Here is a 22,144-nt window from a genome sequence, read left to right on the forward strand (position 1 = left end):
ATAAGGACAAATTATCAGCTTAAATAAGAGAAACCTGCTTCTAGGAAATGGGTTCAATTTGGAGTGGGTTTTTGAGAAGTGGCAGCCAAGTTTGGATCAGTTGGTTTCTCTGCTGTGGGTGTATGAAGGGAAAGGGCACAGGCAGGAAAAATGGCACATTCTCATGTTGTGCATGACAATGATGCAGAAGGAAAGGGTTTCTGAGTGCTGTAGGGGGGTGCTGCTGGAGCACTGTAGTCATCCCTGCCTGCATCCTCTCTTCACCTGCACCAGAAGCTCATTGCCACAGTGGGTAGATTTTTCTGGGTGGCCCAGCATACCCTGAAAGTCAGTGCTTAATCAAGCCCTGAAAGGTCAGGGACTCTATCACACTGATGGTATGTAGCCACCTCTATTGTTGAACAGCAATGAGATTTACCCTCCAGCTTGCCTCCAGGTCATGCCTTTTCTTAAAAACAGAGCGAAATTATTTTTAATCTGAAAAGGAGTGATGTTGGGGAGGTGCTAAGACTCAGCTTCAGAGGTTGGTGTGGTGGACTTGCCTCCAGAAACAAAGCTCCAAATTCACTTGCTCTGCCCATGGAATTGGGAGAATTATTGGTACTTCAGAGAATTGACCACGGCCTTAGCAGGCTGGCTGGCTGTCTGGATGACTAATTAGTGAGTTACAAGGAGTTGGAGCCCAAAGACATGCTCTGCTGTGTCCTGGAAGAAAGGATGAAGTTTCACAGTGAGTACCTGGGTAAGCTGGGGTTTCATACAGGTGAGAAAACGTGAAGTGAATGTATTTGACCCATGCAGGTTTTTAACTTTATCCATGTATCTTAAAGCAACATTTTTTGTGTTTTTTTCATCTTAGAACAGTGATATTTTACTCTTTATGCCACCAGCAGGGTGGTGAGAAGCCAAGCTATTTAACTTCTTTCCCTTAACCAAAGTTGCAACCACTGCTATGGGTGACAGCAGAGGAGCTGCTGCCACCTGAAATGCCACAGGAAAAGCTTTCCAACAACCTGCTTAAATGAACAGAAAGAAATTGCTTGGATCAGCTGGTAGCCACCTGAGTGCACCCAAAGAGCAGAAGGATGAGTGTAATCTCTTTCTAGAATCAGCCTCCAGCAAACACGATACCAAATTATTAGCTGGGGTTTCTTTTAGTCACTCCAGGGCATGGTCTAAGGAACTCCAAATCAGTAAGCCTCATATCTGGACCAGGAAAAATCAGTAGAAACTATAGCAAAGTATAGACATTGCAGATGCTAGATAAATGTGATGTATAAAGGGAAGAGATAGAATGAGCTCTTACAAATGGAAGTTGTGCCTGATAAATCTGTGATCTCTACAGGAATGAAGAGGTAACACATTCTTAAATGGTCTGAAAAGGGATGGATGGATGGATGGATGGATGGATAGATAGATAGATAGATAGATAGATAGATAGATAGATAGATAGATAGATAGATAGATAGATAGATAGATAGAAGTTCACTGGTGATACAAGATTGTTTAGGATCATTACAGATTAGGCAAAATATTGCAGAAGTTTTTCTCCATATTGATTCTGAGGCAGCAAAGCTACTACCCATTAACTAAAGCTTAGTTAAGTTACATAATATTAAAAATGTCTCTAAAAAACAGTAGTTCTAACCATTCATGCATGTTGAGATAAAAATTTAAATGGTATTGGGATCACTTTGAGTAGAGGTCTGAAAATGTCAACTCAGTGCTCACCTTACAGGACAAAGAAGCTTTTGGAGAGCCTTACAGTTTAGGATGATGCTGACCTGGGTAAAATGGTTTTCTGGGCATTGCACTCATCATATGGGGCTACACTGGCCTCTAGGACCTGCCACTCCTGCTCTGGCACAGCATGTCCCCCCTGTGCAGCCTGCATGCCCATGTTTCTGTGCCTTTAGCTCTTTGCTTGACAATTTAAACTCTCTACATGGCAGCTAGTACCTGGCTAAATCACATAGAGTGTCAGCCATATCTGTGCAGAGCAGTGGCAAGAGGCTTCCCAGCTGCCTAATGCAGGCAGGGAACATTTTGATCAGCCCCTCTTGACCCTGCAGCTAATGCAGGCCAGAGAATGTGTCTTGGTAATTTGTGTTCCAGGCTTGTACCTTTGGCCTGAGGCTGGAGACGATGTCAAACATCTGCTGCTGGCCTCCTGAGGGTGACGTCAATGCTCTTTTGTCCTGAGTCTGGTACCAGCTCAGCTGCATCCATCTCTCCCAAAGATAAATTGTACTTTATTGTGTGGTATTGCTCAGGACAGAAAAATCTCATTAGATATCAGCAATTCAGCGCTTTACACTCATAGTAATAAATAATGACCAGACTAGTATTTTTTCCTCCTTTTCACTTTTTCTTTCTTTTCTTCCTTTCTGCTGGTGCACAGACTCTCGGGAAGAATAGAGGAGCTGGCAGGATGGCCGAGGATGGTTGCAGAGGGTCCCTGTGCATTACTGGGGACAGTATCAATGAGCCAGGGCAGCAGAAATGTGCTCTGCCTTTCTGCAGTCCCACTGGTATCCTCTGCCCAAGCAGGGTGGTTTTCTGCAGGAGACAACAGCAGTGGGAAAAACTCAGGGCCTCTCGCAGGTCATGTCTTGGGGTGCATCCAAGGGCACACCCAGATTAAGCTGTCCAGCCCTGGGTAAGGGGTGAGCTCCATGCATGCAGTAGGCGCTGTAAGACATCTGTCGCCAGCCCTCCCTGAGCCATGGGATGCTTCTCTGGTCAGGAGTGCAGGGAGCTGGGCAAGGCTGGACTCATCTGCTGCAGAGGTTTTTAGGGAACACTCACTCTTCCAACCTGCCCTTATTTCTCATCGGCTGCAGACACTTCAGGGAGTCTCTGTCAAGTCCTACAAACCCCTGGACTTGGTGGCATTGGCAGAAGAACACTGAGAGCTGCTGGCAACCCACCTGCAGGGATGCACCCTGGGCAGGTGTACTGAGCCTCTCTGCTCTGACCTCTTCCCTCCCCACCATCTTTCCTTGAGCTCAAAAGCCAAAGGTTTAAGGAGTTATGTTTACCCTGCAAGCTCTGTTTCTCTCTCAGCTTGCCTCAGTGCCAGTCAATTTATTTGCTGGTAATAAAGAAACTTCCTCTCTTCTCCCAGAAATGCAGTGTGCAGGCAATAAGCAGAGCCTTGGGAAGAAGGTCCCGGAGCTAAGGCCCTGTGCTGCTGAGGGGCAGGCGGCAGCGGCCGGGCTCGGTGCGGGGATGGCTGCGGCAGGCGCGGGGCAGCGAGGCCCTGGCGCGGGCCGCGGCTGCCATCTAGCCATGGTGCCGCTCAGCCCTCACCCGCGCCGCCTTCTTCGGCTAGTCCTGCCCACGGTACCGCTTTGCTGCAGCTTTCCTCTTCTGAGCCACCAAGAGAAGGTAGCTTTAAGGTCTCTTCCTTTGGCGCACCCTTTGCAGGAGCGCCGCGGTAGCGGCTGCAGGGCCGGGCCGGGCCGTGAGGCGGCTCGGCGGCCGCAGACGTGCGGGTCGCTGGGCCCTGCTCCCCGCAGGCTCTGTGTGCCACATCCTTCCTCCCTGACATTCCCCTCTCCTGGGGGAGGGCACCCCCGTGGCCTGCTGCTGGCATGGTTACTGGATCCAGCGGCTGTCCTAAGAACACCAGCAGTACCCTAAACCTGAGGCTGAGAAGGCTTCTCAGCTTTTGAAGCCATTTGCTCCCTCCAAATGTTCACAGCTGTCCCAGGAGAAGAAGCAGCGATCAGCACATTCAGCTGGGGACACAGGAAAACTGCTTTAGGAGGGTGAGAGGCTACCTTACAAGGGTCAGGGCTCCTGGGTGAGGAATCTTCACTCCATGGAGCAGGATGAGACTTTTCCCTTTGTTCCAACAGCGACGCTGTGTCTTTAGTTTAATATCCATTACCAGTTCTTCCTGGCTACTTTTTCATTTTTTTGAGGCAGGACTGGGTCCTCTCACTTCAGCAGCTGCTCAGAGGCTGCTGCCCAGTTTAGATCCATTTTAGCCCTGGAGCACAAACCCTCACCAAGCAGAGCCCACAGAGGGGCAGGCAGCCAAGGCTGGTAGTGCTGGCAAACCCCATTGCTGAAGTGAGGGAACTGCTCTGCAGGGATCAGCCCCATGGCACTGCCAGACCTGCTGGGGAGCAGGATGATGGCAAGCACACTAGGGTTGGAAGGGACTTCAGGAGGTCTCTAGCCCAGGCTCCAAGCAGGATCAATTGCAAGATCAGCTCAGAGCTGATCTGTCAGGTCTCAAAAGCCTCCAGAGATGGAGCAACCCCACTAGTCCTGGCTGTCCCCATGAAGCAAGTTTCTCCTTGCATCCAGCCTGACTTCCAGGTTTCAGCTTGTGTCCACCGGCACTTAACATCAGCAATCCTGCAAAGCTGCTCTACAGAAGGTGGCATAAATCAGTTCCATACACTTACTCAAAAAAAACCCCAAAGAACCAAAACAAAAAAAAACCTGACAGCAGCAAACCTAAATTAACCCCAGCAAGAGAGAAGAATAAAAAACATTGCAGAAGTAGCTACTGAAAGGACCAAGTCTCAGACTGGGCTCCAAGCAGGAAACTGGAAGCTGACAGGACATTTGAGGTAACAGCCTTAATAAAAAATTAAAGAAATCCCAGCTCTTTTTGAAGATTTTTGTGTATTAAAACCCTCACATCTCTGTTTCCCATCTCTGTGAATGGATGGGATGAGAGCTTTGGCTGGAGCTTTTCGAGCTGTGCAATAGCTTAATTATTACTTTGTACATACTTTTTCCATATACATACTTTCTTATTTGCATTTGTTCACTCTAGTAACATCTCACTCCTGCTGTGCTCTAACATCGGGAGTGTGGGACTCATTTGAAAGCTTCCCGTTTCACTCCTTTCCTCCTCCTTCCTTCCCTGGCTCTGACCGACCAAGTTTCTTGGATGCATTTTTTTTGAGCTGAGCTCCATCTTGTGGGCTTTTCTGTGGCTAGTTAGTCACCACGTCCTTATCTCCAGGAGGATCTCCCTTGGCTCCATCGCAGAGGAACAGCTCCCTGCTTTGTTTGCAGCCAGCTATAATCATAGAATCAATCACAAAGTTAGAGAATGGCTTGGGTCAGAAGGGACCCTTGAAGACTGACTAGTTCCAACACTCTGCCCCTGGAAGGGACACCTTTCCACCAGACCAGGTTGCCCAAATAACCCACAGGGGAATGAAACCCAGATGGCAGAAGAAGCTGAGTCCCATAGTACCTGACTTGTAAGGAGTTTGGGAGCCATCCTGGCGGGATGCAGGAGCAATCTCCCTCCCCAGAATGAGCATTCTCTGGCAAACTGGATTTTGTTTTGCTTTTCACTTCAGTCAGATGCTTTAATTGTTTAATGCATGCTTTGACTGCAGAAAAGTGGGACAAACATTGCTGAGAAATATTTTTTGAGCTGTTACTGTGAAATGCTGTTGCTACTAATGAACTATAGTTAACAGCAAGTAAAAGGAATTCTTAAGCAGGCTTTTTTAAAATCTAACAATGCAAAGGTTATTTTCTTCTTATCCTCACAGTAAGGGTAGCAGCACTTCTTACTGAAGACTGCATCCGTGTTATCTTGTTCCAAGCATTGCAATCCTGTGCTTTGCAAGATTGCCAGTATCTTCTTTTTTCCAGCTAGTGAGCTTAGTAGCCAAATAAAAAAGGTGATGCTTATGCCAACTGAATGTCCAAATGCTGTTCTCACACAGTAGGGAAATGCTGTCTCAAGGTAGCTTAAATAATACCTGTAAAATATTTTGGGAATTCTTTGTACTGAGCTGCTACAGATGCCCTTTCTCAGCTCCTTGCTGAGAAACTCAGCACTTGCTGACTTCTCAAGGTACTCTGAGCCTCCTCATCCCTAGCAGTGATAAGGTGTTGGTAGCAACCCAGCTGGAAGCTCTGGTCTCTGCATCACTGTTCTGAAAGTGTCTCTGCCTTTCCCTCCCTTCCTGAACTGCTGCCCAGCCTTGCTGGCTGCTCGCTGGACTGGAACATGGCAGCTGGCTCCATACCACAAAAGCAGGCTGAACCAATTAGTCCTTTGCAAAGCACTTAAGAGAGCATGAACTGAAGAAACTGTAACTGGAAGGCACTTCTTTTTTGTGGGAATACTGTGGGTAAGACTGGGATCAAGTCTCTAAAATGAGTGAGAAAAAGAAGGGTTGGATTCAGCATGCTAATGCTTTTGTCTTCAGGCAAAGACTAATACATAGAGGAAAATTGTTGCTGCAGTGTAAGCATCAAGAAACACATTCAAATAAGGGTCTAATATTTACTGGACTGTAGCAATACTTGCAAGGCTGCATGGACACACAAGACTGCAGTATGCTCCTTTGAGGGAGCTCCCTTTGTTTGCCAGTGATTTCCCTGTAACACTTGTGACTTCTCTGTGCTGAAGTGGAGGGGACTCAAGGAGCCAGTGTTGTTCATGCCCAAAGGGCTCACCTTCACCCTCAGACTCATCCTGCAAAAGCCATCTTGGTGGCTGTGCCCCCCTGGGTGCTCATCATCAGCTTTCCAAAAGTGGCACCACCGTGGTTGAGTTGCTCTAAACACCTGTACTGAGAACTACTAAACCAACTGAAGAGCAAGAGCAAAGCTCGCCAAAACCTAAGTCCCAGCCCCAATATGCTCCCCACTCTCAGTGTATTTTTAGGGTGGTCAAGTACAGTGCTTTAGTGAGCTTAAGTCAAATTTGAATTGCAGACATTTGTGACCATGGGTCCTGAAACCAGACCATGACCGTGGAGATACCAACTGCCTTCAAACTGTAAAGAAAGTCAGGTGATGCAATCAAAACCAGGGACACTCTCCAAAGCAAGTCTCTCTCACTTCTTTTTGTACTGATCAGTGCTTCTTTCAAGAAAAAATGAAAAATAACAATTATTGCCAATGATCGATGATTTTTTTTTGTCAAATAGTATTCATCTACGGTCCTCTTGCAATACTTTGATAATAATGATTTTATAATAATGATTTTTAAACTTTTTTTTTTTTTGTGGAAGACCGTTGCTTTTGATCTGGACATCTTGCTGCAAACACCCATTTAAAGGATCCTAGTTTCTGGGGATGAGGTCTGTGGCAGAAGAGCTCCCTCCAGCAGCACCAGGTTTGTTTCTGCTCCTGCAGGTGGAGCCATGGGGTCCCTGCTCCGTGCTGCTCCCAGCTCTGGGTTTCTCTGCTGGTGAAAGTGAGGCAGCAAAATTGACTCTGCCATGGCACTGACACTTTGTCTGCAAGGCCTATGTGGTAGCCTAGAAAACAGCAGCCTAAAAAGTAAAATGTGAGTTAAGTGGTCATGCAGTAAGACAAGGGATCTCTGCCCTGTGGTACGTGGCCATCAGCAACTTCCCCTTGTCCCTTACCTCCTCTCACTCTGTGTCAGTATTCTCCAATCTCTCCAAAAACATTTCCACCTTTGATTTTCCATCTGATGTAATTCCAGAGGATGAGAGTCTCTCAGCTTTTTTTGGTAAATGAAACTACCTGTGCACCAAAGAATGTCAGCTGAACTCCAGTACAGGACATGTATGGCTACATGGGGACTAAACTCAAGTGAGATCTCAAGTATCTTCACTATACACAAAAGAGAAATGAGGTGATGAGAAGCCATCTCAGGTAGAAGTCTTGGTATTTTCCTCAAATATTACTTTTGTTTTACATGTGTGATCCCAAGAGAATCGACATCGCCATCACCGGTGCCAGTGAGTGGAGTGAGCACCTGGGACATTTGGAGCACAGATGCCACAGTCCCTGCCAATGTGCCAGCAAAGCCCACAGTGAGACAGACAGAGCACCATACAGAGCAAGGCTAGCAAAGAGCAAGCTGAAAGGCATAGGCTATTCTTGGCTCCGACTTTAATATTTGTTGAGCTAATTACATCAGACAGATGCAGCTGATCTCAATTTTTCTGGCACGCAGCTCCTCCCTTCCTCCTGTATCAGACAAGCCTGCCCCAGGGAGGAATAATTAAGATGTGCAGTTAGAACAACTAGATATGATTAATAAACACAGCAAAACAGAGCAAAGGCTTTAATGTCCCAAAAGGCCATCAAGGGGAGGTCAAACTAAACCATATGAGCTCACTGCTTACTTTGTTACGTCTTTGCTGTCCTACATGGTCCTCACTTCAGCAATAAACAAATTTCCCTACTGTGGATTGTAGGGAATACCCACAGTCACCCTATGACCAAATGCTGTCACTTGGGGTATTTTAAAGTCAATTAACAAATGGACAACTAAGATTCCATGGAAGCCAGGAGCCAGGCAGCCATGAGATGAAGTATCCCAAAGCCCAGAATATCTGTTCAGCATAACTTGAGAAAGTTAAGTCTTACTTAAAGACACACCAGCATTATTGTAAACACTTACGACTCCCAAAAAGTACTAAAAGCCCCTTAGCAAAATTCATTGGGGTTTTTTTATACAGAAGATGCTTCAGATTAGCTGGTTTTAAACACTTGACACACTTGTCAAACATGGCTTAGAGAACATCAGCCAAGTCTATGACATACCAGCCATAGGAGAGAAAGGTAAAGAATTACAGTCAGCTACATTTCATTTGGAGAGCATCATATGGATCAAAATGCTGGTTAGCATGTTTCTACAGTCCTGGCCTCCAGTAGAGATGTAAATTTTGGATTTTTGAAATGAAACCTAATGAAATAGCTGAAATAACAATTCAAGTGAAATGCAGATGAAGAAATTAATTGGCAGCCTGCTAACTTCTTCTCAGTGAAGCGCACTAATTCATTTCCATAAGTGATTGCCTTTAAACTACCTGTTGGACATGGTCTCCACCAGCTGTGAGTAGGGAAGACAGACTGTGCCACTTGCCCATCAGGACAGTAGGTGCTAGTGCAGGTATCACATAAGGTCTCACTACAGCTGAACTTCCTTCTGACTCAAAACAGCCCCAGCCTTCAAACAAGGCACTTACAAAAAGTAGCTACATGTTCTTTACACAACTGCAGCTCCTCACAGTATATTTGCTGCACACCTGTTCAAATGCACTTAGCTTTGGTGGAGCAAGATGTGGAATTGTTACAGTATTAACATTTGGTTACCATTTACTACCTCTGTTTACAGAGGTAATGTAAGAATCATTACATTCCCAGATGAATTTGGAGATACTAAAGGAAACCCTGGTTTGGATGCAGTGAGTTTCTATGAGATTAAGGCTAGGGCTCCACTATGTGTATGTACTGAAGTCTGCCATATGCATAAGAATAAAGGCAAGTGTTATTTTAATCACAAGATTGAAGCTGGGAATAAAGCAAATAAAGAAAGTCACTTGGGATGCTTCAAGAGATTCAGGAATGAGGTACCAGCACTCTTGTTTACCCTACTAATTCAGCTAATGGAGAGTTTCTGCTGGAAGCACAGGACGGAGGTTAAACATTGCCTTTCAGAGATGCTTGTACACAGCTGAAAACCAGCTTTATTTCTCTTATTGCTGGTGTCATTATTTCTATCAGCAATGCCAACCTTTGGACAACCTTTGAAACTTTAACACTTACTCCAGTAAGTAGTTTAAGGTAGTTTAAGCTTTAAGTATTTACTCAATACATTAATATCTTCCTCTTTACACATCAGGCATTTGCTATGGCATGCCTGAAGTCTAGGACCCTTTGGCAAATAGATCAAAAATCCATCTGTAGGACCAATTAGTTTATCAGAAACATTCTCCAATTTTAGTGCAAAAAGTGGCAGCAAACTAGCACAGGTTAAACATAAGTCAGAATTCTCTGTTTCAATAAGCAGACTATTTTATCACCAACACCCCCTGTTAGATGACACTAAGTAGAAAATACTAGGAGCTATCACATTTAATCCAAAGGCAGAAGGGTAGCATATCTTTTCATAACATTAAATAAGAGCTTCTAATCATATTGCACATACAAAAGATGTCAAGTCCCATTTCTTATCTCTTTTATACTAAAGCCCTAGGCAACACAGGGCAGGGAGCCTGTCAGCCACAGTTTCAGCTTCCTGGGTTTTCCTGCACCATATTTTAGTTCTGGCACACATAACAAGCAGCGTGCCACCTGTGGAGCCTGTGCTCTGTTTTCTCATTAATGACTAGATATGTTTATAAACATATCAAGTGCTGGCCACTGCACTTGCAGACTACCTTGCAGAAAACCAGCACTGCCCTGAACCTGCAATATGCAACTTGGTACACACATGTTCATTAGTGAAAAATAAATGTGAATTCACAAGAGTTCACATAATATTCAATTTGTTGACAGTCAACTTTCTTCTCATCACATATGAAAAAAGACAATTCCATTTCCCTATCCATTGAGGGGGTTTCCTTCACTTCAGTTGAGAGAGCAACGGTAGGGGAGATCCATTTATTAATAAGTTCTGGGCTTGCAGCAGCTGGTCTGCCCTCACATATGCTGTAAGAGCCATCTATGACACATTAATTTTCTACAGATTAATGAAACACAGGGCCAGTTATTTCAATATACTTTATTTTAAAACAGGTAGGTCACAAAGCACTAAGCTTAGCCCGTTCTGCCATACACAAGCTACAAATACTTGTTTGACAGTTGAGGGTCAGTCTTTAGTAGCATACATGAAAAGTGAATAAAAATCCATATAAAACAATATTCAAATAGTTTCCATAGGAACACAGATAATTGTGACCCATCTCCTAGTAATTTTTCTTGCATTTATGCCAAATCTAAATGTTAAAAAAAACACTTAAAAATTCTACCAAGAATTAAGTTAACAGTCCCCCAAATGCCCTAAATTCAATGACTAACCTTGCACTTAGTTACTAAATATTACCTATACGTTAATACTAGCTGAAGCACAAGTTGCTGGATAGTCAATTCCACTTTCCCAGGCACAAGAGACTGGCAGACTAGCAACATCCTGCTCCTCCACCTCAGCTAGGAACCCTTGCTCCTTGATCTGCTGCATTAGTTGCCTAGAAAGAAAAAAAAATAAGAGTGAGTCAAAAACTGTTTCACTGCAATCTACCTAAAAATGTAAGGTACATTTTTTTAAATTGTCAGTGAGTATGAAATTAATTCTTTATGAATCATCTGCAATCCTGATATTATCATAGAGGGGAAAAAACCTAAAAACAATTAAGGCAGAATCCATGCAGGTCATTTGTGGCTGGCTAGGCTTTAGGGTAAGTGCCAATACCAAGCTGATTTTACCATTTCTGTGTAGAATTTAAATTTGCAAAGATTCACCCATACAGTTGCATCTGTATACCTCATGCTATTCAGATTTACTGTCTTAGTGCTCAATAGTTCAGAATTTCAGATGTGAAAATCCCTGACAACTTGACTGTCACTTATCCCACAGCCTCACATTAGTGGGTAACTTGAATCAAGAAAAAGTATGGATAACAGACTAGGAAAGGAGCTGACCAGACCAGTACGAACCAAGCAACTCCTTCCATATTCAGACAAGAGCTGTACTAAAACACAACCTCATAAGAAGTTCAGTTAACTGAGTTTTTGGACTTAGTTCATAGATTCATAGAAAAGTTTGGATGCAGCCCAGGACACGTTTGGCTTTCTGGACTGCGAGGGCAATGGCTGGGTCAAGCCTAGCCTCTCATCCACAGCACCTCCAAGTCCTTCTGAGCAGGGCTGCTCTGGATCTGCTCATCCCCTAGCCTGGATTCATAACAGGGGTTGCCCCCATCCAGCTGGAGCACCTTTTGCACTTGGTCTTGTTGAACCTCATGAGATTCCCATGGCCCCACTTCTCAAGCCTGTCCCAGTCCCTCAGGTGTGGGGTGGCATCCCATCCCTCACAGATGTGTCAACAGCAACACTCAGCTTGGTGGCACCTTATAGTTCTAGTTATCTTAGGAATACAAGGCAAACAGTTGTGTCACTGCATGGCTCCTCATGTATTACTGGTTTTTACTTAGACATATGTAATCATCTTGTCCTTTATCTTTCACAGTTTCTAGTCCCAAATTTAGTTGTTCACCTCTAGAATATGTAGATGACATTCCAAAAGACTTTTGCCTGTTAGAAAGATTTGCAGCATAATCTCATTGATGCATGCCTCTCAGTTAAAGGCCAGCCTTTATCACAGAATATTCTTGTCAAAACAGAAAACACACATAGGCCTGAAAGAAGGCTGGGCTGTGGCCTTGGATTACAGTTATGTTTGCATAATTAAGCTCAGCATGCCCCAGACCAAATATTAAATTTTAACAGCAACCTAGTGATACAACGAAAAAGCAAATTATTCTCCCACAGAGCCATTTTTAGTTCAATTAGACACCATTTTGGGGTGTTAAGGGAAGTCGAAAGGCTTCATGTGTTTTGAAAACTGCTTCAATTGACTGGAGATTTCACTAAAGGAAAGAAAAAATAAAAGCCCTGCTTATACCGGCAGGGTTAGTAGAAGAATAGAGATAGCTTCCTCTTACTTTTACGTCAGGAATTCCCCTGAACCTAAAGATTTTCAATAAATTCAAAACCAACCCAATAGCAGAACTAATCATGCTTTAGGGTAACACTTCTTCCCAAAAGTCCTCTGCCAGTTCAGCAGGCAGATACCAGTAGAGAGGTAAGGGTTTCCTCTTACAGGAAACCCCACTTTTTACAGAAGGTGCAATCCATTAACCTCTGTTGCAATGCAGAGCACACAGGTTACTTTAAACTGCTGTTTAAGTTGCAGTTTCACAGAATCCTTGCACTTAAAAGGTAGTCCTGCTTTCTTTACTTACCTGCTTAATAACTTCCCATGGAGATCTAGCACTCTGCACTGAGCACTGAGCCAGAGCTCAACCTAAACCAAGGAATAGCTCTCAAACAAACATAGAGATCATACTGTGAAGCAACACTGTTGAATATCTCTGCATCCTGCAGTAAGCTAGTAATTCAGAAGACAACATATTATAACTGTGATTGACTGGTCTCTGATTACAAATCACAGAACCTAAATGTAAAGAATTTATAATGATTCTGTATGTTGTGCAATAATAAAACACTAGCTAGAATTCAGATTAATGAAGTCTCCTAACATTGCCCCTTTAAAACCATCTTTCCTATAAGCATGTACAACAGAGAAAAGTAATTAGCAGCATCAGCATTTTTCTAACCACACAGCAAAAGCTTTCAGAAGCACTGCCTTTTTCCCACACCAGGAGGCTTTACGAGAGCTGCGCAACCAAAACTACCCTTGCTTGTTAAGGGGTAGCCAACTGATACAAGCTATTTATTACAGTGATCTCAGAAGTACTGATGGATCAAGCTATTTAGTTACTAACCATGCTGGTCTTGACATCACATAGTGTATTGTTGGCCTCTGGAATCCATTGAAAGTAGAAGCTGCTGCAACAGTATAGGCACCCATGTTTTCAAACAGGATCCAGTCACCAACTTGCAGCTCCGGCATGTTGAACCGCTCAACAATCCGATCCAAGCCATCACACGTTGGTCCCCAAATGCTGCAGGAGTAGCAGCTGTCATCTGGCTTAGGCCGCTAAAGAAGAGTAGAGTTTAATTAGTTGACTGTCAAAACAGAACTTCCAGAAGCAATATCATAGTGTAACATTTCCCCTCTGAAGAAAAGGAAGAGCTGCTTGCAGGTTCTTCACCTCTGGCTTTGAGTTAATTCCACTGCGTGCTTCATAAGTTAAATGCCAGAGTCTGGCAACATGAAGGGAGCAGTGAACTGAAAAGTGACTGCTGTGACAAGGATTCTCCTACACCCATGATATGTGACTAGTATGTGATATTTCTGAACAGGCATACCTTTTGCAGGACTGGCTTAACATGTGCATGATCATACAAGATGCAGTTGAATGATCCATAGACCCCATCATTCACGTAGTACATAAGTGTTTTGTCATTTGTATCATCTTCATCTGGAAGAAGTTGAGACACCAGTGAGAAAAAGTCTTGAAAAGACACACAGTTGGCTAGATGTAAGTCTAGGGCTTGATTTACATACCATCAGAACCTGTTTGCTCCTTCAACACAATTTTCTTTGCAATTATGTTGACTGCCAGAGTGAATGCTGATGCAACATAGTATCTTCCTGGCTCTGCAATAATATTTATTCCAGAATCGGAAGGGAAGTATTTATCCAGCGCTGGGTTGATTACACTTGTGATCTAGGGAAAAAATCAGATGCTAGTGTTAGAATTTCAGCTGCTACTCAGGTGCTACCTTAGACATCTGAAATGAAGTAAGATCCTCAAATTAAAAATTATATACTAGTGAAACATGTAACATCTATTGTAATTTCTATTGACTGCTTTTGTTTTTTTTCTTATTCAAAATCTTGTTTGCAATTAAATTTACTATATACAAAGCAACAAAAGCAGACACCACTTGCAGCTTAAAGTTTAAGTAACAAAGCAGGTCATGTTTGAGGCTGAAGGAAATCACCCCTCCTAGGCTCATTAAACCATCATTAATGCCCTGCAAGTCTTCACACTTCAAATCTGATATGTAGTTCACTTGTAGTGCTGCTACTTATGCACTATTCCACAGCTTACTAAATCCTAAAGATGTCATCTCATGGGATCATGAGCATACAGAGGGCTTTCCCATCATACTTGAACTTCAGCTGCCTTCATGAACAGTTATTTCCAGGTTCTGAGGTTATCCTGAAGCTGCCTCCAACTGCAACATGACTGTATCATGCCATAGAGCCCAATGACATAGTTTGCTTTTGATGCCTCACATGTGCCCACACTGCACTATGAGAAGCCAGACTTCATTAGGAGCTACCAAAAGGGCTACAATGTTGGCTCACACTATTACAAGAAAATGTTTAATGTAACCTGCTGTATCCTTGTGTTAGCATGTAACATTTAACACCTCCTCAGGTTAGAAGGCAAAGTGCTCTGACAACACTGCTGTAAGTGGGAGTCCCAGCAATATTCAGCCCCCTTGCCTCTTCAGAAAGCAGAGCTATTGTTGAGGTAATGCAGACTGGAAAACACTAAACAACTTAATTATCCAAAAGCCAGTCCTAAATCAAATCCAACACTGACCTCATATGCTGCCACCCCTAAGGACAGTATGGGCTCAGGACTACCCTTTGACCCTGTTTGGGAGCACTGCCAATCTGTTCTGTCTCAAGTACAGAACCAACTGAAAGAAGTCTATGCCAGTAAGAATCAACCCTGTAGTTAAAACTGGATTTACTTTTTTGAGACTTCTGCATGTTTGTGCAGTCATTTAGCTATATATCTAATGAGCTCATCTAATTTCTAGCTTTCAGATTAATTCCTCTTTGCCTCTTAATTACATTTCTGACCAAGCAGACACATTTTTGCAAATGTGTCTGCATACAAGCAGAAAAAGCAAGATTTTATTTAATCCAGATCAACACTCAAAGCAGACTCCGCCACCTGAGAACTTCTTAGCAAAGCTATACCTCTTCAAATTTAAGCTTGACATCTTCAGAGCCAGGGAAGCCACCACCAATATCAAGCAGATACATATTGAAGCCAAGTTCAGCCTAAAATGAAATGAACAGCAATACTGTCAAGAAAAGTTTATAATTTATGTCAGTTTATAATTTACCATTTTAGCTTAAAAAGTAATGTGAAGTCATTTCATTAACACTTGAAACAGAGCTAACACATGTTCAAGTAACAGTAATTTGAGTTTGAGCTGCCAATTTTCGTTCTGCCAAGCTGGTCAAAGTAAGCTACCAGGACCTAAAAAATTCCAACAACATCAAGTCAGTGACTTAGCTAGCTTTTAACCCCATAATAGTTGTACACTTCATTCAGTTTTGCCACAACAGTTGAGCAGTAGTTCCAGAGAAAGCAGAACTAGACTTACTCCCATATCAAACACACAGCGGGCATCAGAAATGGCTTGAACAAAGGTCTCTGGGTCTGTACATCCACTTCCAACATGGAAACTACAAAAAGATACAGAATATCAGTTGCTATTTGGCGAATTACTCAAGAAGTTTTGTACAAACTCATGTCATCACATGCAAAGGCAGGGCTATTGTCAGGTAGACCATTTAAAGGAAACTTATTTAGTATGACTGTGTTTTGATACTGTCAGCTCACCTAACTCCAACAATGGCAAGGTCAAGTTCTTTTGCACGCTCCAGAAGAAGCCTGCTGGTCTTAAGTGTAGCCCCAAATTTAACACTCAGACGACAGACTGCTTTGGAGTCATCGGTGGTAATGCGCAAGACCAATCTAGGAACAGGAAAAATGAGGAGTTAAGTTTCAATATAACAGGCATCATCACCAGGCAGGTATGATCTCAGAATGAGATTGAGCTTAAAGATACAAGCTACTCTGCTATCTCTTCCTAAAGTGCTAGTAAAATATACAAGATTAGATTTGACTGGTTAAAAGTATGTTTATTATTTCATAGTTTTGCAGACTACCTTAAACTAATGAAGAACAAGTTTCAGATAAAGCAGATATTTCTGTATCTTGAGAACCCATGGAAGAATTATAGAACAATTAGCACTACTTACTTGGCTTTTGGATGGGCCCTTGCAACTTTCATTAGTTCTACTTCACTATCAAATGTCATCATCTGCACACCACTGCTGGCAGCATGTTTGATTTGAGATACTTGTTTGCAGGGATTTGCATATATTATTCGCTCAGGAGGCACACCAATGCTCTGTACCAGCTGTATTTCAGTCTGAAGAAAGAACAGATTACACTTGTAGAAGATATTTCTTGAGAGATGATTAATGTAATCAGAACTACAAAAGCAACACCACTCGGTTATGCTTAATTTTACACAAACATGGCTTGTAAGGCTGCACAGATACCAGCATCACAGATCAGAAGACAGCTGAGATCTCACCTTACTGGCACAATCAAATCCTGCCCCAAGAACAGCAAGTGTCTTCACCACAGCTTTGCTGTCGTTGCATTTTACAGCATAGAAGGGGGTCACCCGAGGAAGGGCCTTATGCCACCGCATGTGCTTCTTCACAATGTCCCCGAGGTCAGCAACATAGAAGGCATCTTTATCATCCTAGAGCAAACACACATCTTAACCTTACAAACAATAGATAACAGGATAAGCCTAGAGGTCAGCATTTGAGGGGGCTGTCTTGTGGATCATTTGCAAGGACAACTTGTTCTATTAGTTTATAAGTTTGTAACATCATGAAACGTAGTGGTTTTCCCATCATACTTACAGAAGATGACACTTCATTTATTTTTTGGTCAAGGATATCCTTGGCAGTAAAGCCTTCATCAAGGAAGGTCAACTCAAATTCTTCTTTGCTGAAGTTACTCATGACTTCCAAGATTTCAGGTTTATGTGAAAGGACTCGGGTATGAAGTACTGGGAAAAAAAAAAGTTAGTTACATAATTTGAGTTTATATAGTTTACATTCAATACTTCACTTAGATTCATACAGTCATTATATGAGCACTACTTAGTGCTCATGTAATTTACAATTATACAGCTCCTACAGTGATCACTTCTAGCTGCGTAGATTAGACACTTGCATAATGACAGAACAGATGTAATCAGAACCAAGGAGGCAGGCCAAAATAATCTTGCTAGCTGGAAGGCAAGTTCTCCTCTGTTCAACAATTCTATGATGTTCTGAATCTGCTCAAAGAAAAAAACCTATCAAATAAATACTGTCAGTTATTATTAGTGTGGCTCCCTGGAAGTTTCTGCTGTCTTTTCCTTCACATCAGAGCTATTAATATTATGGCTAGCATCTACTTATGACCTTTTTTTTAACTCCTAAGCACTATTTTAGCTCACCAGTTTCAGAAGAAAGCGTTTACTTATTGCCAATATAGAATCCAAGACTACTGACTTCTGAGTAGTAACAACTCTTATTAGGTCCAAGCCAGGTAGATATTTGGATTCTCAATACAGTTCAGACCATGCATAAAGCAGACATGAGAACAGGGCTTTCCTTGAAGCTGCTCTGTTGGTAGTCAGAGCTTCCCTGTTCTACTCATGACCTCCAAGCTACATGAGAACCTCAGCTGTCATGAGTGGCAGATATACACTTTGAGACTGGTTCCTAACTCTGCCTTCAGAAAAAGTTTTAACAGGGATCCCAATTCGCACTTGAGAATAGGATCTTACAAATCTTCATTGCTAACAGAAATCTATCTGCTAAGTAGAAAGTCCCTTGAGAATTACAACTAAGGAGCAAAAGCAGACTCCTCTGCCGTCCATGATCCATGAAGTCCATGGGCCACCCTTTCACTGGATAGCCCAAATAGAGAGCAACAGCATTCTCCAGCAAGCTGTTAAGCAGAGTGTGTGCTGCCTTTCAAAGACCTCAGCACTGCCAGTCATTCATGTAACGGGATCCAGCCTCCTTCCTTCTCTCAGCAATTTTTACACTCAAACTAGTAATGCAGCCTAGGACTGAAAACTATGCAAACTCTGAATTACTCACTAATATTAAGTTATGTTACTGCTTCCTTTATTTTCAAAAAGTCTGGCTATAAACCAATTGAAAAAGGATGTTTTATAGCTGTTACAGTTTAACAAGACCAACAGAAAAAAACCAACAGAATCATTAATTCCATATATGTTCATATATGTTCCATATAATTCACCATTATTTGAATTTTATTGAATAACTTTGAAACATCAGCAGTTACACTTCATTTCAACCTTCAGAAACATAAGGCAACAAGAACTACTTCATATCTTTTGATCATTTCTCACTTATCAGAGACTTATAGATTTGAGATTCAAACTAGACTAAGCTTTGATTCTAATAAACCCAACAATCCGTTGAACCTCATTCTCCTTCTGCTCTCATTCACGTGCAGTGATAATTCTATCACAAGCTGGATTAAAGTCTTCTCTTTAAAGCCTCTTTGAAAAGACCATAAGAAGTAGCAAATTAAACACTTCTCAGGAGGTGCTTGTTACTAAGGAGAAGTTGCATCTCATAGACTTGCAGAAAGCAGTTCAGGGACTTCAGCTATGGTTAAGAGATGTGAACACCATCAGGAAGAATTTAGTTTAACCTCCCCACTGCATGCAGAGAACGGCATGAACAGCACTTTTCCTTTTAACATGTAAAAGGGAAATTACTTTTACTGGCCACAACAGATTTTGTTAAAAAGTTCTTGCAAGCTTTCCATCTCCACCTCACTGCACAATTTCAACTACAGTGTAATTACACAGCATATAGACAGAACACGATCATGTAGGTGCAAACTGTAGCCTCCCAAAGGATGTTTCTGCTTGGACTGTGAGCCAAGTGTCCGCAGCTCCCCAGAAGAAAGGCAATTTATGCTCATTTAGAATTCGTTCTCCAGAACATTTCCCTATTTAGCAGCTGTACTTAGAGCTGAGTCATGCCTGCAGGCTCGGTACTCAAACAGCCAAGCTGCGTCTGGAAAAGGTGCCCGAAGCGCCCCTGACTCCGGAGCCCGCAGAGCGCTGCGGGCTGCACGGACGGGGCCGGCTGCCCTGCCCTCACCGACGCCTTCTCCCTGCACAGCCACACGGTCCCGCAGCAGAGCCCGAGGCGGCCGAGATGGGGCTGCTCTGCCCGCCTCGGCAGCGGCATTGCGGCTTCCCGAGGAGGCGCCTGTCAGCCCCGGGTGCACCTTCACTAGAGCTCACGTCACCCCGAGACGCCCGGGGAGCACCGCTCCGCGGGAGAGGGGCTCGCTCCCCATCCCTCGGGCTATTCAAGGCCAGGTCGGACGGGGCTCTGAGCAGCCGGGTCTAATGGACGTTGTTCCTGCCGTAGGCAGAGTTAGACCTGGATGGTCTTTAAGGTCCCTTCCAACCCAAACTGCTCTGTGACTCTCTGATCCGCTCCCGGCCCAGGCCAGTGCCCGCCGGGTGTGCAGGGGGGCAGCGCCCCGGCGCCGCTCGGCCCAAGGGCGAGCCCGGCCGCCTCAAGCCCCGTTCCTGCCACGCACCTGCCTTTCCCCACCCCGGAAACAGCCCGGCGGCCACGGCGGGGCCGTCCCTTCCCCCGCTGCCGGAAAGCGCCGCCAGTGCTCCCCAGGCGAGCCGGTCTGGCCCGCTGACAGCCGCCCGCAGCCTCCCGCCTCCCCACCGGGGCCGGGGATTCCCCGTGCCCGGCGGCAGCACCGGCGCCCAGCCCGGGCCGCGCCGCTTGCCAGCGGCCCCGCAGACACGTGGCTCCGCGCCGGCCGCTTCCGCCGCCCGCCCGCTCCCCGGCACATCCCGCCGCCCGCCTCACCTCGCAGCGGTGGCGGAGCTGCTGTCAAGCCCCGCGGCGGCCGATCCCCTCGCTCCGAGCCGCCTCCCCCTCCTCCTGCGAGCCGGGCGCGCTGCGCGGAGCCGGGCGGGAGCGCCGGACCGGCTGAGGAGGAGCGGGGCTGGCGGGGCGAGCGGGGCGCCGCGGCTGACAAAGCTTCGCCACGGCCGCCGCGCTCCTATTTATAGCGCCGCGGCGTCGCTGTGGCAACGCACCAGCTCAAACCAGCCGCGATCGGCTGGGACCGGGCGCGCTCCCACCGCCGCTATTGTGACGTACGGCCGGACATGCGCACGGCGCCCCCCGCCCGCCCCGCCCGCCCTGGCCCCGGCCCCGGCCCCGGCCCCGGTCCGGCCCCTGCCGTGTGTGCCGAGCCTCTGCGCGGGCTGAGGGCCCCTTCCCCCTGCGGTCGCCCGGGACGGGATCCACCTGCGGGGTGATGTGCGCGGCCCCAGCGCTGCGGGCTGCCAGCAGGTGCATGGCCCGCGCCGTCCCCGCCGCCGGTTCGGTACTCCCGGATCGGTACCGCAGCCTCAGCGTGAAAAAGCGGCTGCAGGAGGCCGGAGGGCTGCGGCTCCAAGCGATGCCTTTGGCAGATGTTGGAGGAGAGCACTGCTGAGCTAGGGGACACGGAGTGTGCCACACCCGAGGTGCCGGTGGGATGACAGAGCCATCCAATGTGTGCGGCTCTGTGCTCGGTGCTCTGTGCCGCTGTGCTCGGCACTGGCTGCTGTCCGCAGCGATGCTGCCCCTGCCTGCACCTCTGACCACCGAGGGTGCTATCCAAAACACTTCCCGTGACACTGACCAGAGTTTTTCCATCCGCTCTTGTTCTGACACCGGTAGCTGTTTCCATTCTAAGGTTATTTTGTATTACTGGCTTATTTTAGAAATGGGCGTCCAGGGTAAGAAGGTATCAGTTGATCCTTTCAATGCAGTTTTGGTTTAGCCCTGAGCGACTGTGCTTTCTGCCCTTGTCAGGACAGACATTTTCTGCTCCTCTCCCCCTCTCTTTAAAAAGTTCAAGCCTCACCCCATGGTAGATGGACTAAGTCCCTGCCCTATGGACTGAGTTCCTGCCATGTTAATGTTTGTGGGAGGATGGAGCTGCCCTTGCCATGCTGAAAAAGTGATTTTTACACCCAGCCACCTCTGGAGCATTTATAAGAGAGGCAAGGAACCTTTCTGCAGCCCTTGCTGCAGGACAGAGCTCGGGGTGCTCCTGCTCCCCATGTCCAAGTCACTGAAGGCTCTTTTAATGGCTTTATGAAAGTAGATATCTGGGCTGCCCTTGCCCTCCTGCAGAGCTGTGAGTGAGCACTGCAAAGGAGAAAACCCTCTGTCCTACATGGGGAAAAGTGATGGGAAGTGCTGGCTGCAGTGGGGTGTGGGATGCTCTGTGGAGCAAAGCAAAAGGTTGTGCTCACTGGCCTCAGAGGTTCCATCCCCCACCTCTCCCATCAAGCTCAGTTGGAAAATCCACTGTACTTCAGGCAGCAGCAGATCAATGGGATGTCCTTGCCCACCCCATATTCCCTGCCTTCTGGAACTGGGTTGGGGGTGGAGGGCACCAGGCTGGGACTGCAAAACAATTCCTTAAAGGATTGAAATAAATGAAAACACCAAAATTAAGCAGACAATGAAGAAAAGGTGGATTGGGACACAGCCAAAAAAATGTCAGGGGACAGAGGTGCTGTTTTTGTTTAAAATAATTTAATGAAAGAAGGAACAAAATATCCTAAAGTACTTTAAATAAATATATATACTTGATGTGTATGTATGTCATCACACATCCTGGCATCAATTACAGAAAGTTTTCTAAATAAGAGCAAGGAGTGGGGAAAACCATCCCAGTGCGTAGCACCTACAGCAGCTGGTCCTAAGGACACTACCCCAGTTCTGCTGCAGTGGGGCCACTGCACAAGCATTGTCTTTGCTGAGATAACTCATCAAAACCCCTGAGAAATT

The 22,144-nt window shown here is 45.3% G+C and overlaps 1 protein-coding gene across 1 annotated transcript; it reads right to left on the reverse strand.

Moving 5' to 3' along the window:
• Window positions 1-10,468: 10,468 nt before the first annotated feature.
• Window positions 10,469-20,265, reverse strand: ODC1 (ornithine decarboxylase 1). The gene is made up of 11 exons (XM_063150830.1): window positions 20,159-20,265; window positions 17,144-17,292; window positions 16,804-16,977; window positions 16,463-16,635; window positions 16,041-16,175; window positions 15,802-15,883; window positions 15,389-15,472; window positions 13,952-14,114; window positions 13,753-13,865; window positions 13,266-13,480; window positions 10,469-10,946 (listed from the first exon to the last, which is right to left on the reverse strand). Exons 2-11 carry the CDS (start codon window positions 17,243-17,245, stop codon window positions 10,805-10,807), a joined length of 1,383 nt encoding a protein of 460 aa, XP_063006900.1. The 5' UTR covers window positions 17,246-17,292; window positions 20,159-20,265; the 3' UTR covers window positions 10,469-10,804.
• Between the last annotated feature and the right edge of the window lie 1,879 nt (window positions 20,266-22,144).

Source organism: Melospiza melodia, chromosome 3, assembly GCF_035770615.1.
Source record: "Melospiza melodia melodia isolate bMelMel2 chromosome 3, bMelMel2.pri, whole genome shotgun sequence".
Classification (NCBI taxonomy): Eukaryota; Metazoa; Chordata; class Aves; order Passeriformes; family Passerellidae; genus Melospiza; species Melospiza melodia.